Source organism: Hirundo rustica, chromosome 6 (assembly GCF_015227805.2).
Source record: "Hirundo rustica isolate bHirRus1 chromosome 6, bHirRus1.pri.v3, whole genome shotgun sequence".
NCBI lineage: Eukaryota > Metazoa > Chordata > Aves > Passeriformes > Hirundinidae > Hirundo > Hirundo rustica.
The window spans coordinates 40,001,983-40,029,079 of NC_053455.1; the positions used below are offsets into that span (position 1 = coordinate 40,001,983).

Genomic DNA, 27,097 nt, shown 5'->3' on the forward strand with positions numbered 1-27,097 from the left:
GATGAAAAATTTTTATTTAGATACAGCTTTTTCATGTCTCTCCAGAACAAGTGTGTCGTGGCTTATAAACCCACAGTTCAGAAAGACAACTAGCTAAATTCAGTCTTCTGCAGCAGGACCATTATCTATTTTATAGATAATATATCTATTATATAATTTAAAAATAATCAAGAAAGGCTCTTACTAGAGGATCCAAAACACATATAAATATTACTGTGAAATAATTGATACCAAAAAGCAAACAGAAAACGATTTTTTCAAAATAACATTTAGGGTGCAAGGCCATAAAATTTAGTAGACATACCATAAGAGCAATCGTGTTAACAAAAGGTATGTTTACCATAATCTGTATATATGTGTATTATAAATGGAACATCTTCTGAATATAACAGATTTTACAAGATAAATTAAATACAGGTTCACAAATTGTGGAACTAACTGAATTCAGTCTTAGTTTCCAAAGGTATTGTTAAAAAAAAAAAAAAAAAAAAAAAAACCAAACAAAAAAACCCACAACAAACAAAAACGTCACCTAATTTAATTTCCATAACTGCCAAAAATTTTCATATTCACATGGTAGCAAGGACAGCACACAGGAGGCAAATGCAATTGGGAGCATACACAACCACACAGTACACGATCAAAACCCCAAACCTCTTCTCTGAAGAAGTAAGTGTGAACTTTATCCTTAATCAAGTAAAACTCTGCCTATCCCATGAAAACTTTGGACCTTTTTTTTCAGTAGCTCCACTTGATGGCTCTTGTTTGACCTCTTTTGTTGCGGACCAGCCGTTGTGTGTTTGAAATCCAGAATTAAGAGACCCTTCTTGCAGTTCAGCCTTCCCTTCTGACTCCTTCACTGCATCATCTGCTTTTACATTATCTCCGTCAGCAGGCTGTTCCCCTTCGCTGTTATTTGCAGATTTAGAAACTCTAGTCATTTTAATCTCCAGCTACTTGTATTTTTGTGGGTCTTGTCCCTAAAAGTCTTAGCAGGCAGGCTTCCTGAGGACCCCTTTAGTTTGCTCCTTGCTCAGAGAACTGCAGGAGACACTCTGCTGCTGTGTTGGGAAGGATTATTTATAGAAAATCATTCCTCAAATATTTTCTTAATCATCTATCCTTTTAGCTGTGGAGAGGGCCGGGATTAAGGGAGCACTGGACGGGATACTGTGATATTTGCACCCATAAGGGAATGGGAGAAGCTGAGAGGGGCAGGGAAATCTCTGTCAATTAGTTCTCCTCCTTTCCAGATCCAGCTTGACTCTGACACTTCTAATTATAACAACTAAAAATTGATCAGCAATTTCATGAAACTGGAACCTCTGTGCTCTTCAGGAAGAGGAATGAGAGAGAGAGAAGAGGAGCATTACAAAGGAAAAAGTTGATTAAATATAGAATATAGAGATGGTTTATAGCCTCTTTCCTGACACATTCCTCTTAGCTGTAAGAGCGGTTGAAGAGAAAAGGTCAAAATTGACCTGTCTTGGTTTTAACCTAGAAATACCATGGAGTTTTGAAACTCACCAATTGGCATGAAGGGTTGGGAGGCAGGGCTTGGCCGGGACATGCCAATAGAATTCACAGCATAAATTCGCATCTCATAAACCACTCCTTCAATCATCCGCTTGGCTTCATAGGTTAGCTCTTTTAAAAGGTCAAAGTTCAGTCTCATCCATCGATAGCTCTTCTTCTTCTTCCTCTCTAAAATATAACCTGGAAAGGACAGCTGCTGTGATGTAAAAGAACTGGAAATTGTTATCTCACATGCAGGAAAAAAGAAAATCCTTTTAAGTGAAGGAGAAATTTCCTTGAAATATCTAAGATGTGTTATAGCATTAAAAAATTAATTTCTTTCTTCTATTCTGCTTCAACTCACTAATCTTGACTAACAGCCTAAATCCCCCACAAAGAATTAATTGGATGAACAGTTTGACAATTCCTTTTTTAAATTGTTATTATTAATGTTTTTTCAAAGAACTGATTCTAGATCTCTGTGTTCTCTGCAAAGTTGTTGAAATGCAGAATTCTTCCCAGACAATGCAGGTCTCAGCTTGCTTCAGCCCTACAGTGAGTGAGATACGGCCACTCACCATTTTTCTTGCTCTGATTTCCTTGGGAAGGAAAGTGAGGCTGTATGATAACAGAGAACAAAGAGAGCCGGGTGCAGTGCAGAGCAAATCTGTAGTACGGCTTAAGGTGGCGTCTGTATCCCTGGAATCCATGTCTTAGCACTTCTCCACTCAGAACAACCATAGCCTTTCCCACACTACCATGCTGTTTTCCAGAATGACTAAGTGAGGCTGGATTATAAAAGTATAAAAGACAAACTTCTCATTTCCCAGAACTGGGACTGGAATCTGTGATTCCTGATGCTTAATATGGAGGATGGTTGTATATCACGACGGAAACATGCATGTCAGATATTTTCCGGCTGACCTGCTACAAAGGACTACCGAACTGTTTCTTTCCATTTAGCTATATTAAATTTCTGCTGCTTCTCTGTGTTAGATATGTGACTGGATGTGATCCACGCAGACTTCTCTTAAAGAAACCTTGCTCTGAGACCTGTTAATCTTTTAACTACAGAATGAGTTATCAGAGCAGTTGTGTACACGAGCCATGTCTTTGAGTGTATTGTGTAGGTGTGCTCCTACCCATGGACTGCAGGGGTAGGTACAGATGTCTGTAACAGGGGTCAGCCACAATAGTGTAAGTCCATAGCAAGGACTTATAACTGAGCCATGCAGGGGAGTGATGCCATCCCCGCTCCTCGCCAAGGTCATGGCTATCAAACTTGCAAAAGTCCCTTTGGTACACCTGGGAAGCGTGAGTCACACTGAAGGTGTCTCCAGGGACAAGGAGAATGACAGGCACATTTGATGTGCTGGCATGCTGTAGGCACAGACACCATGCAGCCTTTCCTGTCAATGCTGAAATGCAAGAAGAGCATGGGAGTCTACAGAATGTCCTGGGAAAAGAACAGTGGATATATCTTGAAGGTGACAGGTTGTATCATCACTTTAAATGCATAAAAATGTACTTCTTGCATGCTTTTTTCCAGTAGCTTTCAGAATTAAATGCTGTAAGCAAAGAACCTATGGCTCTTTTGCTATGTTCCTGGTTTTTTCTCCCTTCACCAGGGTCCATGAGACAGAGAGAAGTTTCATCAACTCAGTTTCTGGGGCTTTTTGCCATTATAAAAAGGCAGTGTTAAGCTCGTAAGTGTCAAAATGGAGACATTTCAATTAAAGACAAACAAACTCAGGCAGAAAGGAGGTAAAATGACAATACCGGTCATATTGGTGACATTTAGTAAAGCAGATTATTTCCCCAAATGCACCGAATGTGTGAGAGTTAAAGATACTGTTTTAGTAATACAACAAGCACACAAAACCCCAGGAAAGGAAAAGTGAAGATGGGGTGTGAATTTCTCTTTTATATCTGTTGGATATAGTTAATAAAAGCTGTATCTGACTGCCTACAATGCCATCTGTAACAATATAAAGACAGATAAGAATGAATTTGCCTTTTCCCCCAGCCTTTTTAACTTGCGTTTAAAGCTCTGTTTCAGTGGGTAGTGCTGCATCTCAGCTTTTCCTCTCCCCCTGCTGCAGGTGTAGTGTTGGAGCTCTACCAGCAGTGCAGCCCTGTGCTCAGTGAGGAAACCTCCTCAGGTAGTGCAAAGGGTCATTACCGGAACATTGGCAAAATCCTTCCTTTGACAGTGAAAACAAAGCAAGGAGCTTTTCAAAATGTGTGCCCTGAAAACCCTACAAAACAAAATCACGGGCTTTGTGTAGTCAGTGAGGTGGGGGTTGCTGTGGTAATGACAACTACTGGTAAATAACTTTGGGTGTCATATTTTAAACTGCTGACTTCTTGCTTGCTTCCTATCAGAACAGATGGAACCACAAAGCACTGGGCCAGCAGTACCTTGTTTATTCCTGCACAAGTAAATTCTTTGATTTAAATGAGGTAGATCTTGGGGAAATGGATTAAGTCCAAACATCCAAAAGCAAATACAAACCCCTCTCTTCCAGATGCAATCAAGAATTTTAGACACTTCTAGCTCTGCCATCCCCATGGGAGTCCATATAGCTTTCAATGTATTTTTTTTCTAAAGAAACTCAAGCTCCATAGATCTTTATTAAGCAAATTGCTAGATATGGACTCTAATGAAAATCTTGATTGCGCCTGCTCATTTCCTCCATCACATGATAACTTTGCACTCCAGTTTTAAGTACAGATTTAAAGGTCACTAAAATGATTGAAGCTGTTTTATGACCTGTTGTTCTACATGAAGTAGAATTATGAAGAAGTTTTCCGCTATAAAACGTGTTGTGTGAGTGCCTGGGATTGCAGATGTACGGAGTTGGTGACTGAGGAGGCCACAGGTGTGTTTTGATATTCCTAGGTATGCACAAAGGCCTGCATACTGACTTAAAATTTCAGTCTTGAATGAGAATAGTTAGCTTTAGCTATTTTTCATATCACCTTCCCGTGCTCTGGTTTGCTGAAATACTTCTCTGACTCAAGTCAGGCAGGCAGGGGGCACTCTGTCCTCAAAATTGGAGGGGCAGACGGTGTGAGGGGTCAGCGCCTCAGAGCTCCTGTCCGAGGGCCAGCCTTCCACATGTCCGAACGGAGAATCCTTCTGCGCCATTTCAAAGGAGCAGCAAAAAATGTCTGCAAAGCTGCAGGGGACGTCATGGTTTTGGACTCTTACCAAGTACTGGTTGCCCACCGTCATATTTAGGGGGTTGCCAGTGCACAGTACAGTAATCTTCTCCAATGTTGCTGATTGTGGGAGCTTCTGGAGGGTCAGGAACATCTGAAAAAAGTGTGAGAATGAACGAGAGTTGTTATTGCTTCAATTTCTTGATGAAAGTGAATAAAATATTTTAAACTTTTTTTTTTTTTTTTTTTTTCTGTGTGGTATTGATGTACTGGTGTCCCTCAGGGATCAGTGTTGGGCTCAGTCCTGTTTAATACCTTTATTGATGATCTGAATGAGGGTATTGAATCTATCATTGGCAAATTCATAGATGACACCAAGCTGGGTCAGAGTGTCCATTTGCTGGAGGGCAGGAGGGCTCTGCTGAGGGACCAGGACAGGCTGCATCATGGACCAAGGCCAGTGGCATAAGATTCAACAAGATCAGGTGCTGGGTGCTGAACTTTGGCCACAATAACCTCCTCCAGCACTACAGGCTGCAGGAAGAGTGTCTGGAGAGTGGTCCAGTGGAAGAGGACCTGGGGGTGCCGGTCAACAGCAGCTGAAGGTGAGCCAGCAGCGCCCAGGTGGCCAAGAAGGCTGATGGCATCCTGGCCTAGGCTGGTGGAGGCTCTGGAGCACAAGTCCTGTGAGGAGCAGCTGAGGGAGCTGGGGGTGTTTAGCCTGGAGAAAAAGAGGCTCAGGGATGACCTTATCACCCTCTCCAAGTGCCTGACAGGAGGGTGTAGCCAGGTGGGGGTTGGCCTCTTCTCCCAGGCAACCAGCGACAGGGCGAGAGAACACAGGCTTAAGCTGCAGCAGGGGAGGTTTAGGTTCAATATTAGGAAGAATTTCTTCACAGGAAGGGTGATCCAGTTTTGGAATGGGCCGCCCAGGGAGTCACCATCCCTGGAGGTGGATGTCTTTATGTATCTAGTCTTTATGTAAAGACTAGGTGTGGCCATCAGCGCCTGATCTAGTTGACATGGTGGGGTTGGACTTGATGAGATCAGACATATTTTCCAACCAAATTTAAGATGTGATTCTGTGATACAGCTTTGTCAGCAACAATAGGTACAATCAGAATGTATAAACTTAGTCTAAAGGGAATCCTGCTCTTTGATGCTTCTTTGTTATGTTGCTGTTTCCTTAAATACCATTGATTATTCAGCTCCCGTTTTCTTCCCAGACATAATAAATTTTTTGCAAAAATGTAAGGTAATTCTATTCTGTAAGATGAGGCTTGCTCCAGGGTATCCTATTTTCTCTAGAATAAATTTTATAAAATACGACTGCGTGTCTCACATATTATGTCACTTTGGAGATATTCATAGTAAATATCCTGATTTAATATTTATAAAAGATGGAAGAAAACTTAGTATTTACCAAACAATTCTACATTTTTATACTGTAGGTGAAAGTAATTTCTTCTATAATTTCTGATTTGCTTGTCATTTTGTTATGGGTGCCAGGGTATCAGCAAATTAAATATGAAAAATTTATAAAACTTACTGACTCAAAATCTTTTGTGACAGGCCTTTTGTGACTCATTGAAGAGTCTGTCAATCCATTCATCTTCTATCAGATACATCATGTTTCTTTATTCCATTAACCATTTACTGGTTATACAATGAAGTAATCTCTGCTTAAAAACATAACCCATGACAACATGACTAGAAACTTTTCTTATCTCTGACAAGCATGAAGCATGTACTTCATCCATAAAATGATAGAATCACCTGAAATATCAATTACTACTGGGAGTTGTTCTCTTAACTTTTCACCTCTGAAAAAATACTTCTGCCAAATTTATGATTGATAATGTTCTTCTCTTTATGATCCCTTCCCATTTTTCTAAACTAAGTCAGAACTTGTGTCAGAGAGAATTTTAGACTTTTAGAGAAGGGTGAGTTTCATCCGACTTAAGATTCTTTCATGCTCTGGTTGTTTCTTTCCTTCACTTACCAATAACTTTGACTGTGATATCAGCCTTATCTTCTCCAACTGGATTCTTAAGTATAACTCTGTAAACTCCCTCATCCTCTTTTTCTGCCCCTTCAATGATGAAGACACAATGGTCCTCGTGCATCTCCACACGGACTCTGCCTTCAGATTCAAACAGGAGCTGTGGGCAGTGAAAGTGACAGATGAAATCATTGCAAGTTGTGCCAGGGACAGCATGATGAGTCTGTGTGTAAGCTGGTGAAAAACTACAAATCACTGAATACTACAGTAATTATTGAAAAGCTGCAAAATTTTTCAAATTCTATTTGTATGTAGAAGAGAAAAAATATAGACTGGTTGGCTCGCATAAATAACCTGTGGGAAAATTGGTTCTGCAGGTCATTGAGATTCACCATTAGTTACACAAACCCAGTAAGTTTCAAGTACTTCCAGAAATTCCTACTTGGTACAGCTAACATTACTGTGAAGAGTTTCATGGATTACAGTTGATTACTGTATACATTTAAATAAGATTCTTGTAACTGTTAATGGCATCAGTGTGATTTCTGCCACTCAGTAATGTTATATAGGAAAACTTCCTACTTTTTGCTAAAATTGAAACAAAATGACCACAATTTAGTTGTACATATGTAATAAATTCCTTTCTTCCTTATGTGCCTATGTATTTTTAGATTCAGAACAGAAACCATTAGAAAGAATACATGACCAAACAGCGATTAGTGCAGCAGGATTCTAACCCTGAGAATAGTTTATTGCTGTATAATAAATGTAAAATAATTTTACTCTATCAAGAGAGAAGTCATTTATGTGAAAAGTGAAAGTTGCTGCAAAGTGAGTCCTATTTCACTGCTTTATAGTCCATCCACTCTCTTGACCCATTGTCATCTTTCTGTGTGTCCTGTAAGATTTTATCTTACAGGTTACTGAGAGAGAAAAACCCACACAAATAAATCTAAAAGAGCTTTCAAATAACTGCATTGATTCCTTGTAACCCAGTCACCATGTAATAGTGATTAGAAAGATTTTCTCAATCAGCTTCTTACTCTAAAATTGCTCCCCAGATCTCTTGTGCCCAGCAGGTATCTGGTAATTACCATTGTGAAGCAGGATACAGCCTGATGTGCCGTTCGAGTCACCATTTTTAATATCTACCAACTTAAATTTTTTCTTTTTGAGTATGACCTTTTTTCTGGAAAACATTAAGAACACTAGTGTTATTGCATAAATAATAAGGAACTTACCTTATTATCAGTATTTAAATCACTGCTGTTTTCTGAGGGAGTCATGGAATCATCATTGTTTCGAACTAGGTCGTTTCTCTAGATAAGCAAAGAAACCACAGAAAGTCAGCTAAGGCTGAGCAGAGCAGTAAAGCTGTTTCTGCAAGACAGAGAAGAGTTTGTTAGGGGGTTGAGTATGGAGGTGTAAGAAAAGTTAAGTGAGGCAGCAAGCAGACCTGGGAAGGAAACCTACCAAAACCAAAGTAAAAAGCAGAAATGGGAGAGAAGAAAGTATCAGAATGTGGTGAATTAAGGGAAGGACAAGTTAGGAAACTCAGGTTTGCAGCTTAGTAAAGGAAGAAGCATGACATTCCTGCAGTATTGTTGTAACTGGTTGTGAACCTGTCTGTGTCCTAATTACTCTGTATGTGTAAGTACAAAAGTAGGGATTACTTCTCTCTGTAACAATGGGATAGTAAATTGATGTAAAAATTTTAACACTCAGAAATACGGTCAGGTGTGTAACACTCATCGAACAGTACCTTTTAAGGCTGTGCTACTCTTTGTTTAGGATTTCATTAGAAAGTGTATTTTTCACAACCCTCAATCAAGACCAGTTGGTTTTCCCCACATGTTGGGACCTCACACCTCAGAAGTAACACTGAATAGAGGCTGTCTGATACCCAGTCATCATTTTATCAGAGAAACTTCTGTATGGAAGGGTCAGTTTCTTGGCTTTTTTGAAATTTGTTTCCATTTTTTTCTGCATTGCAGAAAAAAAGTTCTGAGTGCTATTAGTTACGCTAACCTGAACAAGAATGCAGCATAATCATGAAGAAATAGCAGACTGGGGGAATTAACATAATTGGAAATATTATATTTTCTGTAATCTACACATATGGAAGTGTAATGATGCTGTAGAATGTTATGCAAAATATTTCTGTTTTGTGCTCTTTATAGCTCAAAAGCCCACAGATGGTGAGGGGTGGGGATATTTTGAGATATCCAGAAAGGAAGTTCACTTAACATTTTAAGTCTAGCTTCTAAATTCTTTCTCTGATGTTTTGCAATTGCTTTGATAAGGTAAAGAACAAGGTTCCTCTATTTTTATTATATGAAATTCAGTTTTATGCCACTAATCTGCTAAAATGACATTTTCTTCACAAATTGTAGAATTCTTGATAAAGAAGCTGCCACCTCCAGAAAATGTTCTTTCCATCAGGTGAAGGTGATGGGGATGACTCATAATTTATTTATTTTTCTTGGAGGTAGGAAGAGAATAAATGTACATGATATCCTTCTAGCTGCATGTGCATATGTCCACTCATATATAGTCAGCCCCTTCTTCAGGACTAAAAAACCAGGGAACAGTTCATAAAAAGAAACAGCTCAGGATGAATCACAAAACCAGCTATGTCCCAAGCAGCTGCAGTGCAGTTATTTATTTTTCTTTTCTTGAGGTTGAAAAACATGCAATTGAAAGGAAGATGGAAATACTTGTAAATAACTGTAAACCAAAGTATATATTTGAGAAGGAAATATAAATTCGTTGTTGTGACTTGCCTCAGACACTGTGTCAGGTTGTACATTACCTTGTTTACTTTCTGCCAGATGACAGTGGGTGTTGGATCTCCTGATACAGGAACATCCAGTCTCAGTTTGTTCCCAGCTACCACCACAATAGTGTCAGGGGATTGACCCAGACAGTCAAGGTGGATTTTAGGGGGTTCTATAGTAAAGGTAGAGAAAAAAAGTTTTAAATATAGTTGGAGTAATATGAATGGAGGAAAAAAAAAATTCATGCATTAAATTAAAAATGAAAAAAATACACTGCTGACTTTGCTATTGAAAACATTCTACTTGCATATAAACAATGACTGCTGTTCTTACCTTCTCTTGGTACAAAATCTATCTTGACCTCTGGGGGGGGAAAGGAAAGAGGAGACAAGGAAGGAGAAATAGATCAGAAAACAGAATTTACATAGCATCTGCACCCACAAAGTAATTTTAAAACTGATTGAAACTTCAAAAGGCATATAAATCAGCAGATTTATACAATAAATTAAAAAACAGGCTCTGTAAGTCAATGTGATAATGGTAATGAAAAATAACAGGGAAAAGCAATGTGCCTACACAGAGGTATCAGAAAAGAGATCAGCATTCTCTTTTCTGGTATAACCATGATTAATGTCACCATTTTATCCCTGTGGAATTCCCATTGCGTGTTCTAAGGGAACTTACCCAAAAACTGGAGCTTGGCAGAAAGGTTGTAAGCAAATCCTTGTGGAATGAAGGAATAATCAGCCTCGTCCTCTGGTGTTACATCCTCAATAATTAGCTTATGGATTCTGGAAACATGAACAAATATATTCCACTCCCTTACCTTACCTCTCCAGGAGAAACAGGGCTACCTTGAGAGACAAGGTGCAGGCTGTAGACTACTAACAGAAATTATGATTTCTTCTTCCCTTGCCATGACACAAGTCAACAGCCACCAGGGCCGTAGAATGCTCTGCTTTCAGTGTTAAAGCCAGTCCATATCAGCACATTACCTATGAATGGTGTTTTTTGTCAAGGAAGTGAGTCCAGTCCCTTGCTCTAGTCCAGTCCTTTACAATTACAGGGACAGTTGTAATGCTGCTGAGTAGTTTCATTTGATCCGATTGTGAAGCAGTAACTCTGACTAACCAAACTAAAAAGTGATTCTCCATCCCTGTATTATTTTAATTCCAAAACAAAATACACAATAGAGTACCAGGAAAGACTTCACCTAGTATTTAATGTTGAATCTTCCTGGTCTCTATTTCAATTAGTAGCTAGACTGTAGGAAAATTGAGCACAGAATTACACAACTGTATATGTTAATATAAAAGCCAATTTTTCTGTAGGATTTACACACATGTACTGTCTAAACACCACTGATAGTTTTAAAGTTATCAGCAATGTGTTTTCTAGGCTGTTTGAATACCAAAACACCATGTAATTCTAATGAAAAGTAAGATTTTTGCTGCTATACCATTGAAACACACGTATAAAATGCGCCAACTCGGAAAGACCACACAGTTACCAAAACAAATCTGTCTCTAAATGTTGGTTGCATACGAAAAGCTTTTAAACTTTTTACTTTTTAGCTGGAGCCAGGACAAAGTCTTGCTTTATATTCTTATCCCCTGCGATAACAATTCTTACGGATTGCACTGCGATACCTGAGCCTGCTTCTGCTTTCTGAAAGAAGACTGACCTGCCAATATGGGAGATCTTTATCCTCTCATCCGGGATCACCTCCTTTCCGTTTTTCAGCCAGATTCCTTTCACGTTTTCATCAGAAACTTCACACTTGAAGACTGCCTGGTCACGTGCCTTCACGGTCAGGTCTGCAATGCTCTGATAAACTTCCAGCTTTTTCTCTGATATCGTGAGAATAATCGATACACACATCAAAAATCAGAATAGCTCTGTAAGTAGACGGTGTTGATTTACTGAGTAGAAAAGGCAAGGGCTGAGTAAGCTGTCTATGGAAGGAGGAAATATGAAGGGAAATACACAGCATGCAGGGCTTTAACAGGACTGATAGCTAAGCACCTGTTGTTATCAGAGTATCTGTTATATCCGGCACACAGGTCTGAGTTCTCCTTGGAGCCTTTATTATCAAACACTGTGCCCCTTATTGCATCTTCTTTTTCCCTGTCAGGAGGATTATGCTACCACTCTGCACTATCTGGAGAAAGTTTCCTTCAGCCTGCTCTCATTTTTCAGCTTCTCCGGTTCTGGGATATTCCCTGTGCCTACCTTGCACAATCAGTTCAGCGACCGATACCCCACCATTGGTCTTCACGGTGTAGTGTCCACTGTCCTCCTTGGTTGACTCATTAATAATGAGATACTGTTTCTTTCCGTCTTTCTTGAATCGGTATTTAAATGTTTCTTCTCGTGTCAGTTCAATTCCATCCTTTTCCCTGAAATACCAAATAGCCTTGAGTCATTTTTGTTATGGTTGAAAAAGGAGGGTAAGGGTCAGCTCAAGGTTACGAGGGATTGGTGAATCCAATCTTTGTGGCATTTCAAGTTAGCAAAAAGGGATTGTTGCACAAATGTTAGTGGAACCAGAATGCCTCTATCTTGACCATTAATTCCCCTAGGTATTTGACTACTGTTTGAAGAGAATTCACCACAAGTAATTACTTGATTTTTTTTTTTTTCTATTTATATGCTATACATAAACATGAAACTATGCTAAAGTTAAATGCTCTAGAAGATAAAGGGTTGAAAACACACTTCACCAGCAGGGAATTTACTGTCTTCAAAACAGCCATAAAGTAAATGGGACTCGATGAGATATTACTTAAAAGTCGTAATTTTCCTGATGTGAAATATAATTGTATTAAATCCATGATTTGTGGGCATCAGCAAAAAGAGAAAATTTTAGGATGGATTCAAATGAAAGTGTATTTTGGATTTTGTAGCTCTTTCCATTAAAGGATGACACAGTATACTTAAGACTTTACTAAATTAAGCTTCAGTATCCAGCCCAGGAGGAAATTTAATTATTGTAATTTCCAGTCATCATGAAGGGAAATGAGTAGGGAGGACTCACGCTGTTTAATCAAGGTCATACAAAAATACGTAAGGTGTTTTAAGGGTTTCCTGTTCCTACCCCTAAATAACTAAACAGGCTACAAGAAAATACTTGTAATTTCTTCAATTTACTAATTTTGTAGCATTACTTGAATATATTTCTATTATGTTACTTGAAGACAGCTGCAGTTTGTAAACGAAAAGGATTTTCTCTTTGATAGTTAGTCACATGGGAAAACAAAGAGAAAATATGTGTGATTTTAATAGAGTAAAAATATTCTTTCTACTTTTTTGTCATTCTCCTTTTTTGTCACTTGTTTGTGAACAGTGACTCAGTGACCATTCAGCTTAACAAATGAGCTTTCAGAATAACAAATTGAAATGCTACTTGGGACTCATTAAAATACTGTAGCTCTAATTTCTAAGTACATGGATGTAAGGAAACCTTTTACTTCTGTCAAAGTCTGCCAAAGTAAATCACAAGATCAAAACTTTAGGCAGAGACAAGGATCCTACAACCTGTGACTTGGATGTTCCTAATGCAACTGCATTTCAGAATACATACAGGTTACTCCCTCGTAACTGTTTGTTAGAGCAGAGCTCACTGGGACTTAGAGTTGGTTTGGTGAAGGACTTGGCCTCCCTTCCAGGTCACAGGACAGCACTAGTAAGGGAGGAAGCAGAGGATGCCTTTAGCAACCACTTGAGACACAGAGCTTAGTGTTATTGTCAGGATAACATTTCCTTTTCTTTCCTCTTCATTCCTCTTCAGACAAGAGTCTGAGACAACATGTAAGATGATCTCCTAATGCTGGTGTTGAGATTCACGCACGTTAGTTCTGGAATAAGTGCTACAATGCAGTAGAGAAACCTTTGCTGAAATGCTGAAAATGGACTGTAATCCCAAAGTTCAGCATGCTGCTGTCATGATGCAAAAGCCAAGCACACACACTATGTGAGACTTTTGGAGCTCAACTTTTTAACATTTTGTCTATTTTGATACATGGCTCGTCAAAAGTATCTGACTATTATATTCACCCATTGGTAAGGAAGAGTTCTCTTGAAATCTTGACTGAATAATGAAAATAGTATTTTTTTGTAATTATTAGTGTCTTAAAGCACTAGGAAGGGAATACTATCTTTAACTAGTGTTTATTTTACTGACTAGCACTTTGCTGATCCTCTGGATGAAGAGAGAGTTTCCAGAAGGGTATAGTGACAAATAGAGACTGTAAACCTTGAAAAATAACTCCCAGATATAATTTGGCTTAAAATAATACACTGCTGCTGTGAAAAACAGAAAACCTCTTTAAGGTAATATTACAGGGCTTTCTTTGTCAACTGGAACTACAAAGTAGAAGATTCTGTTGGTATTAAAGTGTGAGTGAAGCATTATACGGAATCAGAAGTGTTGGTTTACAGAACACCATAGGTCATTGGTCCAGCCTCACATTTGAAGCAGAACTAGTGCAGTAATAGGTGGGTCAGTCGTGGTTTAGTCTTTCCAAGTCCTGAACATCTGCAAGATCAAATATCTGTTCTCAGCTTTACCACTCAATGCCTCTTTGTCTGGAAATGCTTTCCTATTTCCTGTTTGGATTCTAAGGATTAATTGGTTAATGTCTTCTGACATGTCATTTATGTGGGTACTATGTGATAATTGGGACACACAGATTTATTGCTATAAATACACATTACCATGGTTTGTTTTGATTTGGAGCTGATGAGACGGTACATCCAGCATTCAGAGATGGAAAATTTAGATCAAAACTATGTATTTTATTACATCTTTTTCTTCAAGAATTATCTTATTCCCAAGACCATCTGAAGTTTAGAAAAGACCTGTACTGCAGGAGTTATAATAATGTGAAACCTTTCTTGGTGATCAAGAGAACATTCTTTTCTGATTGCTCTGAAGAGACCCATGTAATGAGTTCTCTGAGCCCCAGTCTGATGGCCATGCCTCACCCTTAAATCTGTTTTGTGAAAATTACGTAATTGTCTTTGCTCATGTGCTTGTGGTTTTGTATCCTGGGTTTGAGGAGTGTAAGAGCTATAACAGGTGCTCTGAGTTAGCACCTGTTACTTGGCTTAAACTGGTGAGCATTTCCCTAATGAGCCACAAAACTGGAGCACTTTCTCCACACTGTTTCAAGTTTTCCCCAGACACTTCGCTGTCCAAAATGTTCCCTTTCGTTGCCATAGAGCATTGACAGAGTCTCACATGACAAAACCAGTAAAATACAGTGTGAATGTCTGACTGCTCAGTTTTCCATTGGCACGATTTGATGAATTTCTCTGACCACTTGCTGCATTTCAGACTGAGACAGCTGCTGGTTTGCCCTTGTCACACCAGCTGCCCATCCCACAGATAACAGCTCTGCGGGATGCATGGGAGTTGTTCAAAGGCACAGGATCAAAGCGCGGCAGCTGCACTGTGTTCTGAGAGGGACAGATCTGCTCGTCCCCGTCTCTTGTGACCAGGCATCTGCAGGCAGTTCCTGGACAATAGGATGCGTGTCCCTGTGCTTGTGGCTTTAATAGTGTAATGCATACCCTGTACTAGCTCTCGGACTCCATTTAAATTCTCAGTTCCTTCCTTTGGGACAGCAGATCATTAGTTGGCACTTTCCAGGAATGTAATGGGCATTGTGGGAATGCTTGATAACCATGTGCCTGAAGCTGTTAACAAGCACAAGGGAATTTCATCTGGTAGAGAAATGAAGTGAGAATAGTGTGCGTGAGACACGGCATACGAGCGCTGCTTGTCATGCCTGCCCAAGCAGCACACACCTTCCAGCTTCTGCTCAGCTGGAATGCCCAGGAAAACAGGCTCCATGGTCCAACCGTTTGTCATCTTAATCCGTCTCGCTGCATAAGCATAATGACCAGCTTGGCAGGAGTGCCACAGCAGATGTGTTCCCTCTGCGTCTCAAGAGACACTAACTTTTTACCTAAGGAAAAATACTTTAGAAATCCAAACACCTCACTGCAGTTGAGAGGACCAGAAGACTTCAGAAAGTACAGCAAACTCATCACAAGATAGACCTGATTATTCTGGGCAATACTTGGACATTACCGAAGTGTAAATACTGAACAAGAAATTCTAGAGACACTATAAAATACCTTATATTATCTTAGCTCTACTTAATCTGGGTTTTTGTGTCATATTTTTGCTTCTCAGTTCCTCCTTGATGTTTGACATATAGGAGGAGGGACAATCTTTTCATGAAAACAATTATTTAGCATGCGTTCTCCCTTTTTTATTCCCCACCTCCTGGCATGTTCCATGTTGGTTTGGTTTGCTTTGTTTTTTCCTTCTATTCCCTTACCATTTCACAGTAGCTCCTTCCTCAGACACTTCACACTCGAACTCCACTCTCTCTCCAACCATCACCATCTGGTCCTCCAGTGGGTGAGTGATCAGGATTGGAGGTTCTGGAAATAAAGAGAATTTTATTGAAGTTGTGCTCTGAAAGGATGGAGACCAGAGGTAGATTTCACCACTCTTTACTTCACAGGAAGAGTTCCTGGACTAATAAATGGTGATGTTCTCCATCTTAGAACTCAATATTTACCATGCCGGATCACTTTATCAGAATTTTCAAATGACATTTTTCATGAATTGGAATAAAAACATATGATTAAACAGTTTTTATAAATATTCTAAATTTCTAAAACAGGAGGCATCACTTTTCTGTACCATTTGAACTGCTTGTAGAGCTTAGGGGATATGTTTATCTTGAGTGGAATCAAATTTTTAAAGTAAGTTTCTAGCCCCATTGTTGAGATATAAATAACTTTCCAAATGAGAATTAATGATAATATCACTATGATGCTTTCCTGATTGCTGTTAGGCAAACTTTTCCTCAATTTAACAGTAAGAAAAATATCTACTTTAATAGATCTCAGAATTTGTTAATATGTTTAAGAATTTCCTTTCCTGTAAGATTAATCTGAGAATAGAGAGGAGGACAGTAATTCAATGCTAAATGTTAGGGGAGATCTCTTTCCTTTTGCTATCATTGCTCACCTTTTACAAATAATTCTGTGAAGCTCTTCTCATCCCCTACCACACATTCATATGCTGCATCATCGGCCAGAGAACAGTGGTTTATGGTCAGTATTCTCTTATTCCCAACAGCCTCAAAAATATATCTGAAAAGAGAATCTAAATGTAATTATCAGGGAAAAACCCTTCTGAACCCAGTCACTGTCTCCTCCTGCCTGGAAGAGAAAAAGATTCCTTCTCTTTTTCTGACATCAGTGGCAATATTTGTAAGGACTCAAGCCCAATAGGCATGTCCTGGTGCAGTGAACAGCAGCAGTGTTTGAGAAATTAGCACAGGAAATTATGGGGAGTCTTCCTCCAAGTGTGAGATGTACAAACTCCTGGGAAAGGTGTTGGATGCTGTTCTAAAATCGAGCATGACTACGTCTAAAAATGGCTTCAGCACAAAATCACTGGAAATTAGTTTTACAAACAAGTTATGCTGAAGGATATCCCAGATCAGAGAAAGTACAGCTGAACCCTGGATATACACACAAAGAGCAGAATATAATCTCAGGACTTACTTGCTAGGTTGGTAGATGGAAGCATCCAGTCCCCATGTAGATATAGAGAACAGAGGGAAGAAAAAAGAAAAAGTTATGACAGCAGCAAACTGACCCTGAGCCACAGTGCTACACAGATTCTCTCTCAGCTCCCATTTCTCCCTATTTATTACTTTCTTTCTAAGAAAAGCTAGGTTTTTTTTCACTTTGTCCATGCTGTAGCTCATTCCTTTTTGTATTTCTCATATTTCTAGCTTACCTGCCGCTCACTTGGATCTCCTGTCCATTCTTCAGCCACTTCACATCAGCATCCGGATTGGCAACTTCAACCATTAATTTAATCTTTTGCCCCTTGTCTACTTGGTAAGCTGGATCCAGTTTCTTGAGGAATGCTATGATGAGGAATGATTAAAAAAGAAAATCTTATCATTTTTATACTTGTTGTTTTTCATTCTGGGTCATGAAACAAATCTTTATTCCCTTTCATGTCATTTACCATCATCTTAAACATTCCCCAATTTCTGCATCTCTGTTTGAATTTTTACCCTTTCTGTCTGTTCCTCATCCTGTGCCATTTTTCCTTAAAGTAGGATGACAAACATGTGCTACAAACCAAAACAAGCAAAGTAGAATATTCTAAATAAGATGTGAATATGTACTTCAACACATCCTAAACAGAGTTACATCTGCCCATGTAGGAAAATCACCTTTGGTCTTCTCAGTACTGATAAATGGCTGTTCGCCTTCTCTGTTTCAGACTTCTTAAAAAGTCCGCTACAATTAGGCAATTAACTCTTCAAAGGACTACGAAAGGCTCAAGAATTCCAAATGTGTAATACCAATGAAAATTAAATTCTTGAAATGTATCACTGTTGCCTGACATACTGATTACTTGGGGTGAGGGGCAAATTGGGGAAGTTGTTTTATATTCAGGGAAATACAAGGTGCCAAGCTTGTGGAACTGATAAAGTGACAGTGTTCAGTATATCCGGAGTTTCAGAGCAAGGAATGTCAGAGTGTTGGGCATAGCTGCAATCTCTGGTAATCAGTATTTCATATGTAAAGGCTGGGTAATCACTGGAACAGGAAATTACTATTTCTCACGGTCTTGTATCTCGCTGCTGCAAAGAAGATATGAACACTGTATTTGGAAGAAATGCATCTCACCAACCTGTGCTTTTTTTCTCTTCCTTCTTTATGCGTTTGAGGCGTTTCAGCATCCCACGCAAATCTGTGATACCATACTGGAAAGCAATTTTCTCGTATTCCGTAGGAGGAGCTTTCCTCAGGATATCCCAGACATCAACATCAGATTGTGATTCAGATTTTCCTTCACCCCTGCAGAAAGGGATTAGAGTCTCTGAGTACTACTATAGGAGTATTTTAAAAATCTATAGAGTTGACATCTTGTCTTGATGAAGCCATTTCTTAAAAAAATAATTTGTCAGTCTATGTTTTTACTATATTATTATGTAAAATAATCAAATAAATCCTGTCACTAGTTTTAATTTTATTTATATATACAGTGATTAAAATTGAATTCTGTCCTGAAAGGTTTCTTTCTAACAACCAAAACTAATACATTTTAACTTTCTTTAACGGTGGATAGTGGAAACGTAAGGAAACTTATTTGCTTGTTGTGGTCAATGCACAAAACATGGAACATGGCAAAGCAAGGAACTGAATTCATATGCTGGCAACAACCTTAGACAAAAGGCACCTGGTTTATGTAAATAAGAGACATATCCTTTTCTACTCAGGACATTTTTTATCTTCACTAAAAAGAGTCGCAGATTATTACGACTTTTATCATCTGTTGTGAAGAAAATTCCTGTTTGTAGTAATCTATAAAACATAAAGAGACTGGTGAGAGGTGGCAAACAAGACCATATTTACGATGAACTACTTATTTTATATTTTAACCAAAGAACTAGTGATTATGGAAGAATTAATATTTGGTTTGGTAAAACAAAGGGAAAATTTGGCTGTCTGGCTTTGGGAGAGGTCTTCTTCTTTATCTGCCATCATATTTTTTGTTTGAAAGATCATAAATAGAACAAGAAATTGGCATAACCTTACCGGTTTGAAGGGCGCAGGAAGCTGCTGTACTCCAGAACGACGCAGAGAAGCATTTGGAAAAACATGCAGCATCCCAATGGGCAAGAAAAAGGGCATCGTGTTAGTACAAAAGAGCCATCAATGTCATCTTCACCCTTAGCAGAACATGCCTGTGCTTCAGTAGCAGGGAGATGAAGGAACTCATGCAAATGCTCTGAAATGGGCTTAAGGGAAATGCTGATCCATATTGAAATCAAACTCACTCCCACGCTTTGTACAGTTGCAGTGTGGGATTTACATGATAAGTGAAAGCACTTGTGTTTATTCCTACTTATGGCTGATCACCTTCCAGGGAAACAAATAACTCTACTTCTCCCTGCTATCAGGGTGTTTTTGCCTGTCACAGATTGCATTTAGGTAAGTAGAGAAATGATGGAAGAAGTAATATTTTACTAAAAAATTCTTAGGAGAAAGAACTTCCTGTGGCTGTTATTTCTGATTTTCACCAGGACCAAGCAGATTCCAGTGCAGCAGAACACACCCTTATAATGACGTCATGTTCAGTGGTAAACCACAACAAGGAGACAAGTTATGCAGCAGGTGATGCAGAGAAAAGTGGAATGTTATTGGGTGTATTTCCATTTTTTGCAGGAAAATAACAGTCCAATTAGTCTGTGAGAAATGTTACTACTTAACAGTACTACTGTAGTCAGTCCAGACAGCAGATCTAACTAAACATTGCTGGTACTCTTTTTATTGCCAAGAAAAAGTTTGCTTGTAATGGGAGCGCTGTGTTTATTAAAGTGCTGCATTCCAAGCTTGGAATTTCCAGCACCTTGTAGCTTTTGAACAGAAAGGAAGCAAGAGGAGAGGATTTCAGCTCAGTGAGATTGAGCTGAAATATGGCATGCAATATCTCATATCTTCAAAGTGGTTTAGCACTCGCTAAGCCTGAAGCCCTCACTAGCACTGACTGAATTGATAAGAGGAGCTGAAGTTTGGAGTGCCTGTGATAAGAGCAGCATACTGGGTATTCGCTTTGCCATAACATGACATCAACATCACCCACAAATTTTACCAGGGTTCCTCTTCTGTATACCTATTGTTTAGTTTGGGGCTGCTACAGTTTTTAGTTTTGCTTAGCACGAGACAGGAAAACTGAACAGATTTGCCACATAGATCACGATCTTGTTAACATATGCAGTTCTTGGGCTTGCTGCCCTGATCATATCAGGGAGTGACTTTCAAATATTTCTTAATACATGTAAATTTTTATTTATTTATTTATTTATTTATTTATTTATAAAAGTATTAAATGCTAAGTACTATATAAAACTAGGGGAATATAATATTTGTAAGATGTATTTCATTCTTTGTGTTAGTACAGTCAAACTTCTGTGGAAAAACTGTATCTTAAAAAAATATAAGATCATAGGAACTTAAGAGATTCAAATATTATGGTCTTCCTTAAGACATTACATTAAATATTGGTAGTTTCTCTGTCTAGCTGCCTACCTATAGGCTTGTCTGTATATACACACTCTATATCTGAAAATTTACAGGTAGGACTATTCATGGAGATTTCAAAAATGTTTTGTTTCAAAAATAATTTCAAAAATTATTTTAAAATACGTAATGAGAAAAATCTTCCACTTCTTTAAAGTTCCACAGTCTAATATCTCTCACTATTGAGAAGACTTCCCTAGTTTATGCTTTAGCTTTTTCATTACTCAGTGTCAGCCCACTGTTTCATCTGGCAATACTATTGGGGTATATGCAATGTAGGAAATTAATAAGAAAGAATACATTTTCTTCCTTGGAAATACTATTTTTTTTTTTTTAAATTAAAAGGAAAGGCTTTTGCCTTTATGTTTGTTTTATGACCCTTTTGTTTTATGCAAAATGGGACCGAAAGCTAGAGGTTGTAATTTCTGTTTAACTGAGTTCTGAAAATGAAAAGAAAAAATGATGTTTGCCTTTGAGCAAAGTTTTCCCCATCCCAGCACTCCTTTTCACTATTTTGCATTTGTTAAAACATTCTCTTTGATCCCAGAGAGAAAGAGTTTGCACAGAGAAGCTGTACTATTCCACTCCCAACAGGAACAGAGCAGTGTATGAAAAGTAATAAGAGCACTTGGATTCAGGAGGTTTCTCCCACTCCTCTGTTCTTCTCCCCAATGCTGGGGATCCTTATTCCCAGAGATCACCTCATAGGTTAGCTATGCACTTGAGGGCATCAAGATGCAGCTCAGTGAACCTGCTGTAAATGGAATATGCAGCTGATATGGTTTAAACATATGTGGAGGGGTTAAAAATAGTTTTGTACATCCCAGAAATGGTTCCTTCCTATCCAGTTACTGTCAACTGATTGGACCCTGTCAGCTGTCACCTCCTTCAAGGTCTCTGCTCACTATCCCATTTAATAGTCCTGTGACAGCTGTTCCCTTCCTCTTCCCAATGACCTCTCCTTGGCCCATGACATCTGTATGTCAACACCAGTTAATTAAATTACAGTGATAGGAGATACAGTGTTAAATGAAGCTCTTTATTATAGTGAAGCTATTTATTATACAATGATCATTACCTGTGGATCAAGGGGCTCTTGTAAAATGGTGAAATAAAGCAGAAATGCTAAAAGACTAATTCTCGAATCTGTTTGAATCTGCATAGCTCTTGAGAGTTCCCCAGCATGAGATCCCTTTTCCTGGTCTATTTTAATGAAGAATTCTTTAATTCCATTATGAGATTTTATGCCTATTTGTTCTCATAAGTGGTCTTCAACCTGAAGTATGCAAAGCTTGAAATTACTTCTGAAGTGGCTGTGAAAAACAACTAGGAGCAGTGAATTTATGTTCTTAAATTCACTAGCCAGAGATTTGTAAGTCAAGAAATGCAGAAACACTGTTAAAATTTAAAATATTTTAGTAAGTTACATTTCTAGCCTAACAAATAATGAATAGTTAAATCGATAAATTTAACATTTCTGTAAATACTGAGGATATTTACTTCTTTTTTGAGTTTGATCAATGCTCAAAACTAATTATGAGAGCAAAAGGGAAAGGCACAAGGAGAGGGGGTCATGGTACTCAGCACTTCATTCCTGGAGACTCTGAATGAAATTATGCAAATATTTTCATGCTGATTTCCATTTATTTAAAATTTTATAAGTAAGAGAAGCAATTTCTTTATGCCTTACATCTTCTACGGAAACTAAAGTCTGTTTAAAACAATTTGGGTTAATGCTGAAACAAGAAACTTAGATATCAATGTCAGAAAGCTCAGTAGGTGTCTTTTTTGTCTCATCTGTCTGTCCCCCCGAAGTGTTCTGCTTTTGGTGTTACTGCGAAGCCAGGATTCACCTATAGAGAGATTCACCTATAGACAGATTCACCTATAGACAGATGCCCTGCACGGAGTGTAACACAGGGGTCTGTGCAGCACGTGGCTTTGTTTGCCCCACTGAAGTTTGGGTGAGTTAACCTGAGGCTATTGTGGCTTCAGTGCTTTCTGCAGAAAGTTAGTTCATATGTCTGCATGATCCTGGACCCTCTGTGAGGATAAAACACTTTTTATAAATAGTGATACTGCTACCTGAGCAGAGGCTGAACACAGATTCACAACACGCATCCAAGTAGTTGATTGTGAAAATTTAAACTAGGAAAGTTTAGATTTGCAAAACATGAATCTAAGTGACAAGTATTTATGGTAGTTTTAGGTGCTGGAAAGACAGAGTGAGTGGCCAGGGGCAGTGAACAGAAAGAAGCAAGCAAATCTTGGTCACCTATTTGATGGGCAACAATATTATGCAAATGGATTTTCTGATTCTAAATACTATGACAACAGGAATACAAAGCATCAGGTTATTGAGAAAATCAGGAAATTCAAGGAAATCTTAGATCTGGTTATATAAAAGAAAGTGATGGTAAAAGCCAAAGGACGTTCAGAGAAATACTTTGATTGTATTAAATTATCTTAACTTTAAACCTTAAAACTGTCTAAAAGAACTTCTGCCTCAGAAATTAGCAGTCAATAATTTTCTTTCACACTATGCAATTTTTGTCATGTTCTACATGTAAAGAAGACAAAGATGCATGCATTATTTGAAACCAAAAAGGTTCTTATACTCTGTCTGACCCATGCATTTATAATACAATTAAATAGAAAGCTTACTCTCTGTTGGCAACAGTGGAATCCAAAACATTCAGGTTAAGAGTTTGGTAAAAAGAGAAGAGCATAAGCAAACAGGTTATGAAAAGAAATACATCAGGGAAAGATGAGAATTAGAGGAGAAATTACAGCAAAAAAAAAAGTGAAAGTGAAAGTAAAATTAACAGAAAAATAAGAATTACAACTGGAAGAGTAAAACATTTGTCATATTTATGCAACATGGAATATCTAGATAATGGATATTATATAGTTGAACTGTGTAGCAGTAACAATTAGGGATCTAATAAAAAAGGTTGTCCTCCCACCCCTCTGGTCCTTAGTAAGCATTATAAATAGGTATTTAATATATAAGCTTATAAGCATTATAAAAAGATATTTTAATCCCCCCCCCCCCCACCCTTGCCCCCATGAAAAGGGCTGATAGAAACATGTAATTACCTGAATCCTGGCCTTTTCTATCTTGGGAAAGATTTCTCTCTCTCTTTTTTTTTTTTCTTTCCCTCCTGTATAAACCTAACAGAAACACAGCAAACGCTGTGTATTCCAGGAATTAGCCATAATTGTCTGCCACACTTTTTCCATTTAGAGATGCTTTAGGAAAACAACAAGGATTCTGAGTTTATGAAACCTTCACTTATTCCAGTTCTGGTGTTTCAGAGATGTTCAACAGAAGCCTTTTTTCTCTAAGTCTCTGGACTTTTACTCACCTTTTTTTCAGTAGGGAGCTGAAATTAAACTCTGCCCCATCATCATGTCCCTCGGTACTGTATAGTAATAGAAAGCCATAATTAGTTTCAGAAGGAAATGGGAATAGCTTGTGAGACTATAACATTATACAGATGAGATTTCTTTGTAGGGGAGTAGTAGATGGATTTATAATGAATTAGAACGTGCATTGACATGGCAGGTGATTTAAGTAGGCTCTGCGTTCATATCCATTTGCATATAGGTTTTAAAAATATATGTAAAGTAATTGTAATTTTTTCTGTGCTGATTGTCCATGAAGTTGTAGAGGGTATTAATTTGGTCATCATAATGATTTGGAATATATTCATTATCACAGAGGTGTTGCAGAAGCTTCACTCTTTTCTCTGTCTTTCAGGAGTGTGGATATTGTTTACAGTTGGGGCAGTATTTAATCAAGCTTTTTGTGGAATGCCTCACAATCTAAAATCAGTGTTTTCACTCCTAGTATTATCCCAGCTGTAATTGTTCCTCGAGGCTCTTTGTGATACCAGAATTCATTATGCTAAAAAAAAAGTGTCACATCACTGGTGCTTGAGAGAGTTGGAGGAATTCTGTGACTCGGCTTCCAGCCTGAGCTGAGGCTCAGTATGCATGTGTTCAACAAGCATCATGACAAGAAATGTTGTGATAAGTTGGTCTGTGAAAATAAGAAGCACCAGGCAGGAGTTTTTTGATGTGTAGTTCTGCCTGCTACATAAGGTGAACTCAGACGAAATGAACAATATTATTTTTGGTGTTCTGAATCCAGTGGGTTTTAGCTGTGCTTCTGAACACTTGTAATGCTGACCTATTCCGAAAACAGCATGAAGTCACTACAATCACTTCTTTAGATTGAATTCCTAAAAAATTAATCTTTGCATTCAGACAGGATTTAAAAAGCCCAAATGTATTTTCTTCCATCTCGGCCAGTCTATACCATCAATGGCCCTCTGCTCAGCTGCTCTTTAACATCTCTGTTGTCTTGAGCCCAAGAATCTGGTGATTGCAACTCACAGCATTTATTCTTCCAGAAGCAACACCTTATATTTAATTATTGTTTTGTAAGCAGAATTTTTTCTTCCCAGTTGTACTGGTGATAGATGTAGACCATGATTCTGCCTCTGTCAACACACAGTCACAATTGCTTCAGCAAAAATCAGTCTGTCTATAGAATGTAAATCAGAGTGTTGGGAAAATTCAGTACCGCAGAGACAAGAATTTTTAGAAGAAAGAAAACAGCCTCCATAGAAAATTGATGGGCATTTTAAGAGTACTGTTAAAAAAATGAAACAGAAACAAGGGTCAAGCTTCTTGTGCTGCTGGACAATATAAGGTTAAATAAAAATTTAGAGTCTATAATTTGAAATATATTGTGAGGGTTTTTTTTTTTTTTTTTTAAATGCTGGTTTTGCACCTTTGGTTACTTTCAGAACAGTACAGTACTGGAAAGAATAATTTTCCTGTGCATAAGGCTCAAACAGGGAAGTGTGGTTTTGGCCTCACTTTCACAAGAATTTACGTGCTTACAAGCATAAAAAGTACATTTAAAAAGCTATTATAATCCCAAATTTGGAAAGGATTTCCTGTGATCAAATATTCAGTAAATCAGGTCTACAGCTGGGAGAATAACTATTCACCTTATTGCTTCACAAGTGGTAGTTAAAGTTTCAGGAAAGACCAGCAATCAAGGTTTAGCTTTTCTGAAGAATAAGACTCTAATAATTGCTTTAACATGCATATAGTTAAGTCTAATCTCAGAACTCCTGTTTTTGATATAGTAGAAAACATTAGGAGCAAAAGGCATAGAGTGAAAAATTCAATGAAAATATGACAAGGAATGTGCCAGGAACAAACAGATTTTCATTTGTGTTGGTACATTCCTGTGAGCGACAGCAATTTTAGTCAAAATGTGCTCTATAGAGAGGAAAACATGTAAAACAGAGGGCAGACATGCAGATAATTGAAAGTTACTTTTTTTTCTTCTGCCAAGGATGAGAAGGCATCACCTGCCAAACACATGCGTTCTCTGTAGATGAATCTGCCTCTCACTGAACTACCAAGCTACCCTTAAAAATAAAAAATGTTTTTATCCATCCTTTTACATTCTTATGTTTTGTCTTTTTATTTTTTCTTTATTTGTCTTGCATTACTTTTTATTCGTATGTATTCATCTCAATAATTACAATGAGGCCACACATTATAAACAGTGATTTATTTGGAATTAAGGCTACACCTTAATTCTGTGGGCTTGTTTTTTTCTCTTTTCCTAAGCAGAGAGAGACAGTTCATTGTAAGACTTAAATTTGTCTGCTGACACAGTCAGTGACTACCTGAGAAAGGCTGAAGTCATCCGTCTCCCCCCTCCTGCTAGGCTCCTGAGTGAGGGTATCAAAGACAAAGCTTCAGATTTAAACGGTTCAGTTCAAAATCTGGCTTCATTCTTACAGGAAAAACTGGCAATCTGAACAGCCTGAAGCTGCTCACACTTCACTCTCTTCAAACTGATGTGGAATTCTTTTAGCTGTGCTAACCAGAAGAGAAACTCTTGAGAAGGCTCCTTTCACTGCAGTGAAATAACACAACGCAGTTATGCACTGGAGCATCCACTGTTTTACAGGGAGGCTGGTCAGCTACCTACAGATGGACTTAACTGTACACAAATTCTGCTAGCCTTGTTTAATTCTTCGTGATAAATGTTAGAAAAATTCTCATATAAAAAATAGGACCTATGGAGAAATACTCAAACAGTTGCCACAGATGATTTGTGCCCTGTAGAGAAATAGATGTCGCAATATTCTTGGCCTAGTAGCTTTTCAAAAATACATTAAAAAACCAAAATAGAATTTTATTTATTATTACATGAATGAAAAAGAGAACACATATTAATAAGTTCTGAAATAAAGAAAAAATCCAACCGATTTTGTGACTCTTACTAATAGAAGAGAACATTATTCCATTAAGAGATACATCAGTTCAGAAAGTATTAAAGATGGGGGGAGATTGGCCCTTTCAACACCAGCCTTTAACACCTAAGACGACGTATACCTGAGTTTTCACACAGACACTCACAGTGTCATCGTCTTCCTTCAACTAACAGAGGTATGGAACATGAAAA

At 38.1% G+C, this 27,097-nt stretch overlaps 1 protein-coding gene across 1 annotated transcript in view; it reads right to left on the reverse strand.

Annotated features, from left to right (window-relative positions):
• The window catches only part of MYBPC3 (myosin binding protein C3), a 61,039-nt gene that overhangs the window by 19,545 nt on the left and 14,397 nt on the right, over positions 1-27,097 (reverse strand). The window contains exons 8-24 of the mRNA XM_058420838.1: positions 26,313-26,357; positions 23,964-24,020; positions 19,111-19,134; positions 18,203-18,369; positions 17,291-17,423; positions 17,053-17,055; positions 16,511-16,635; positions 15,810-15,915; positions 11,692-11,858; positions 11,144-11,309; positions 10,144-10,250; positions 9,793-9,822; positions 9,495-9,631; positions 7,924-8,001; positions 6,683-6,842; positions 4,730-4,834; positions 1,528-1,716 (exon numbers count right to left, since the gene is read on the reverse strand). Coding sequence (XP_058276821.1) covers positions 1,528-1,716; positions 4,730-4,834; positions 6,683-6,842; positions 7,924-8,001; positions 9,495-9,631; positions 9,793-9,822; positions 10,144-10,250; positions 11,144-11,309; positions 11,692-11,858; positions 15,810-15,915; positions 16,511-16,635; positions 17,053-17,055; positions 17,291-17,423; positions 18,203-18,369; positions 19,111-19,134; positions 23,964-24,020; positions 26,313-26,357 — 1,799 coding nt within the window. The remainder of the gene's footprint in view (positions 1-1,527; positions 1,717-4,729; positions 4,835-6,682; positions 6,843-7,923; positions 8,002-9,494; positions 9,632-9,792; positions 9,823-10,143; positions 10,251-11,143; positions 11,310-11,691; positions 11,859-15,809; positions 15,916-16,510; positions 16,636-17,052; positions 17,056-17,290; positions 17,424-18,202; positions 18,370-19,110; positions 19,135-23,963; positions 24,021-26,312; positions 26,358-27,097) is intronic.